The sequence below is a fragment of the Lolium rigidum genome, chromosome 6, assembly GCF_022539505.1.
Source record: "Lolium rigidum isolate FL_2022 chromosome 6, APGP_CSIRO_Lrig_0.1, whole genome shotgun sequence".
Taxonomy (NCBI): Eukaryota; Viridiplantae; Streptophyta; class Magnoliopsida; order Poales; family Poaceae; genus Lolium; species Lolium rigidum.
Genome location: NC_061513.1, coordinates 268,133,322 through 268,138,633, shown reverse-complemented (window position 1 = coordinate 268,138,633; position 5,312 = coordinate 268,133,322). Strand labels below are relative to the sequence as shown.

At 50.7% G+C, this 5,312-nt stretch overlaps 1 protein-coding gene across 1 annotated transcript; it reads right to left on the bottom strand.

Moving 5' to 3' along the window:
- Positions 1-2,774: 2,774 nt before the first annotated feature.
- Positions 2,775-4,378, bottom strand: LOC124664098 (probable amino acid permease 7). The gene is made up of 3 exons (XM_047201697.1): positions 3,927-4,378; positions 3,261-3,849; positions 2,775-3,179 (listed from the first exon to the last, which is right to left on the bottom strand). Exons 1-3 carry the CDS (start codon positions 4,376-4,378, stop codon positions 2,775-2,777), a joined length of 1,446 nt encoding a protein of 481 aa, XP_047057653.1.
- Between the last annotated feature and the right edge of the window lie 934 nt (positions 4,379-5,312).

The following is a 5,312-nucleotide window of genomic DNA, read 5'->3' as shown; positions in this document are numbered from 1 at the left end:
AGGCGGGGGATCAAAGTTCTGTTCCCCCGGGGGACACCCAGCACAAGTGCACTACCCTAGACTAACTTGGCTGATTTATTTGGTTAAATGAATTAACTGTTTTCTGCCTTGACAGAGCGCCATGAAATCTCGTCTTTATTCTTCCATATACAACAGTTGATTGAAACGGATGCCAGCTATCTTCTACTCTATCCATTGGTCAATCGATGATGTGTTTTTCCTTCCGCGCCATGGACTGCGACAAAGTCCGGCTGAGTGACACCATCAAGCCGACCCTTCTGCTATTTTGGACCAAATTTAGCCCCGCGTAGTACATCTAAAAAAATGTACCACTACTAGTACAACGTGCGCGGGAGACGTATGTGCAAACTGAGCTGGCCTATTCATTAAGTTAATAACGTACCTGGCAACTATGAGAGCTACATGAAATTGAAGGTGATGCATCATATGATCCGACAACATGGCAAGTGGAAAAGCGTGACGTAGCACACTCGTCGCCCCCTATCAAGCCTAGAAATCTCGAGAAAAAAAAATCTGGCCACTTAGTGTAAATGAAATATCTCGGCACGTTAACCGTGAAAATCCCGTAAATCGCAAGTCTAGGGATTCCGCAAAATCCTAACTTCTCGAGATGATTCCGCTGGCTAGTCGCACGCCCAAATCGGACCTTGTACGCAATAGATATGGCGCACCAAAAGATGTACCCTAAAATTTTCTTCCCAACGATGAGCGCCGCGTGGATTCGGTGGCCGGTACAAAGACTAGATGGCACACCAAAGTGGTCACATAACAGGAATTTTGCATGTGTCTTTGTATACATAGCATCTTTCTATAATGTTTTTGTGATAGCTAGCAATTCTTACAAGGTGTACACTCAGCCCTCAAGTGCCGGCGGTGCGCCGCATACCCGCATATCCGCCCTAGGTTGTCCAAGACAGCCCCGGAAGCCACACACGGCTGGGGGTCTCGTGGAACTTATCCAAATCTGCGGAGGCAAGCTCGAGGCCGTGGTAGCTCACCCGCGCAGGCGCGCATGCATGGGAAGGCATATGCGTGCATCAGGGGGCTCTGCGGCTCCACGGCGCAAGCTTGCTTCAAGTTTAGTAAACTAGAATTAGTTTGCTAGTACTTTTGTAGGGAGGAGGTGGCAGTGGCGGCATAGTCACCAGCCTCATCCAGTCATCCGGACAGAGGAGGGAGACATCTATGCCAGTGAAGCGTCATGTCGTCCGGTGTTGATTTCGCGGTCCCCGGATGTGGCAAACAGAACTAAGGACAACGTGGCGAAAGTGAATGAGAGGTCATCGGAAGAGTGTGTGTATATAAAGTATGATCCTCATATGCAATACATGGAGAACAAAAGTATGAGGATGGGTGTTTTTGCCGGAAAATAAACGGGAGTAGTGTATTTGGTACTGGTTCTGTATTCCTACGGTGTCTATTGCGTTTGTATAAACGGGGGTAGCCCTTGCAAAATATTTCATGGTCACGTGAAGTAGAAAGTCTTACGAGGTCTATAGTCTGCCTGCCATGCAAACACCAGCCCACCAGCCCAAATTAGTATAGCCCACTGAACAACATGCAGTCCAATAGTGAAACGGGCAGCTTTGGTTGTGTGGTTGGTGAAGCATTGCAATATTTAGTCCCACCTTGCTAAGCTAGATAGGATGAGAGCACCTTATAAGGGGGGCATTTTGTTGTCTTCTAGATAGTAGTATAAGATGAGCTATACAGCTATATAGCGCGTGCGCTCGCGTGAATATTCGCGACTTAAGACTTTGGACGCTTGGCGACGGCGCAACTAGCTAATATTATCGTTTTTTTTTCAGAAATAAATGCTTTCTTCGTACATAGGCTGAGTTCTTCCACTCTGTGCAATAGTCTGTCCAAGTAATAGAGCTACTATTACAACAAAATCTATATTAGCTCATCGCTGAGGTAGAACCAGTGCATACAGTCTCAATAGTAAGTAATATAAGATAATATATTATATTATCATCTCACCCTTATACATCATCTCTTGTTAATGGAAATAAAATAAAAATCTTGCCTAATATTAGGTAATTTCATAAGTACTAGGAAAAAATACTATGAATTCCAAAAGGTAGAGGATGGAAATAATATTTATCAACACACTTATTTGAAATTGAGAAATATTAAAACACAACAATATACATACTAATAAAATATTTCAATTATAAAATAATACTCATGTACACACCCTAGTCGGCTCGGTTTTCACCGGCTACTATGCCTCCCCGTCTCGCTGCCGGCGCTGAAAGTGGGATCAAAAATCCAACACAGCCAGCCTGGCCGACTGCCTTCGGTGGATGAAGTCAGCCACCACCACCATGCCCGGGCCGAAGACCCGGACGTCCTCAAGCCGCGAAGAAGACCCAGTGAAGCCTCCTCGTGCCATTGACGAGACGCAGCAGCGATGGATCTCATGTCGCTCCCCAGGGCGAAACCCTAGCGCCGCAGTCCTTCCCATGTTCTCTCCCTCTCCGCCGTTGCTGAGAAGTGGTAACCTTGTCAATGCCCATTGATACCTCTTCCTCCGCTAAAAAGTAGCCTCCGGTTGTTGTTAGCGGTCTTGTGAATCTGTCATCAAGACTTTATCCTCATCTACTGTAAAATTCAAAGGCTTAGATAGCTGAAACATAGCTCATTTTGAACTACATTTGTACTAGTGTGTGGTGATGCGCGTGTGGATTATGACGTTTCTTTCTGTACAACGACGAAGAGTGGACAGCCGTGTGTTCCAGCACCCCACTCTATCCTAGCCTCTTCCTGACGACGCCCACGACGCACCCGATGAAGGCGAAGGTGCCGACCGCGAAGCACACGACGCTGAACGCCTTGAGCACGACCCACGTCGGCGTCCACGGCCTGACCCGCCGCTGCACGCAGTACATCTCCACGGGGAGGTAGATGACGAGTGGCCAGAAGATGAGCGCGCCCAGCAGGCCCAGCACCTCGTTGAAGTAGGGGAACACCACGGCCAGACCCGTCGTGCTCGCTACGTACGCCGTCCTGAAGCACAGCCGCTGCAGGTTCAGCCCGTACCTGGGCAGCCCCGGCAAGATCCTGACGGCATACGTCCTGTTCACGAACGCGCTCTCCGGGAACCTCGCCGCCAGCCACCGGTCCGCCACCGTGAATATCTGCTGGCTGAAAAACTGCACGATCTCCACACAGTTACGCCAAGTTCAGAACAGCTCTCCTGGTGTCTACTTGGTTTAGAATTGACCGTCACGTACCTGATATCCGCCTAGGATGTGGAGCACGATGCAGGCGTTGGCGAAGTCGACGAGCCAGTAGGGTTCGTAGAAGCCGAAGCCGGTGAGGAGGTTCCCCGGCGCCGCGTTGCCGAAGGCGGCGTAGCCGAAGCATCCGACGCAGAGGTAGAAGAAGGCGGTGGCCAGGACGGCGACCACGTTCCCCTTCCTCAACGTCTCCCCCTCGGGCGGCGACGACCGCAGCGTGTCTTGGATCTCCAGGAGCACGATGGTGTATGGGTACGCGAACGCGATGTCGCCGACCGCCTGCGCCACGCGCCAGACCTTCTGCGCCGCGGTGGCCATCGGGACGCCGGCGATGCCGCCCCTGATCGCGCCGTCTCCCACGGTCTTGGCGAGGCCCAGGCCCAGGCCGATGGTGGCGTAGGTGAAGGACATGGCCGCGGCCACGGCGGAGAGCCACGCCATGCTGTGGAAGTTGGGAATGAAGGATAGCATCACCTGCGCCGCGCCGAAGAGCAGCATGAACAGGTGCTGCTCGTCATCGCCTGAGCCGCAGCGGGAGGCGCCGCGCCCGTGGCCGTGGTAGCAGTTGGACTTCTTGATCGCGCTGCCCACAGTGTGTCATGAACTCATGATCAGAAACAGCAAGGAAAAGATCGATAATAGCTTCTGAAACTGTTTTACCCGAGGCAGGTGGCGGTGGTGATGGTGTAGGCGACGCCGATGCCGTAGAGATAGAGGTACTGGAGGGTGCCGCAGACGTAGGTGTGCTTCATGCCGAGGAGCGCTCGGACGGCGTCCATGTAGGTGTAGTTCCGCCGCGTCTTGCCGGACGACGACGACGACTCTTCTGATCCACCGGCAGCGACGGGGGACCTGTAGCAGTGGGAGAGGAGGACGGCAGACACGTAGGTGACCCCGGCGAAGCAGAGCACGGCGACGGGGCCGGCGACCCATCCGAGCTGCGCGACGCTCCAGGAGAGCGCCAGCACGCCCGCACCGATCACGCCGGTGATGATGTGCGCCATGCACGTCCATAGGTTCCCCGTGCGCGCGGCGCGGCCGTCGTCGTCCAGCTCCGGAGCGGCCGCGGCAGCGAGGTCTAAGGGCTGGCTACCTCGGTGCGACAGCGACATTGTTGGCGCGAGGTATAGAATTTTCCAGACTCAAAGACAGACAGAGTTCAAACTTCAGAGTCGAGTGGAGATTGGTGCAGTCAGACTATGAGACTTGATTGGCATTGGCCCGAGGTTTGGACAAACTGTCTCGATCGAAATAAGATGCTTGTCCCGTGTGACAGTCAGAACCCCGCCTCGGTTTATGCGCAAAACGCCACGATCGAGCTGCCGGCCATTGCGTCTCCAAGGTTGAGGACAAATACTACCATTTGTTCTTAAAGCGGATATTTGTCGTCGACAGTTTAACTATGGTACCCAGGCCACAGCTATCTCCTACGGTCTTACTTGTCCAGAACAAATGTCCACTTCTCCATTTCTCTCTTTTTGATTGTTTTCCAATCAGCATGATTATTAGAAATATTTTGGAACATAACTCCTATTTGAAATACTTCTTTTCCATTAGTGAACATGTTCTTCAAAATCTATTCTTTTGAAATAAATAGCAAGTAATAATAAACCATGTCCTATAGGACTTAAAGCTAATATTATTTACATCCCGTAGGGCTTTGAATCTTCAAAATCATGCCATTTGATTTTTTTATCAAATTACTTGCAAAGTAGTATTCGTATGATTCCTGCATTTAAAAGCTAAGTATTATTTTTACAATTATGAATATTACCATGTGGTGGGCGATGGAACCATGGTATGAGTGTGGTGGAGGTTCCATTGCAACTGGGTTACATTCACATAGGACTTAAGAACAAATGTTGTCCGAAGATTCTTGTGCCATACTACCTGTATTAACCATAAGATCTGGAGTAGGATAGAATAGTCAGCTGTTCTTCTTCCTCTCGTACATCAACAGATGCACTTTACCGGAGACTGGCTAAGGTATGGCAGGGTGGGAGCCTCGTGTTGCTCCCATGACACTGTGTATGTACGATGGATTGT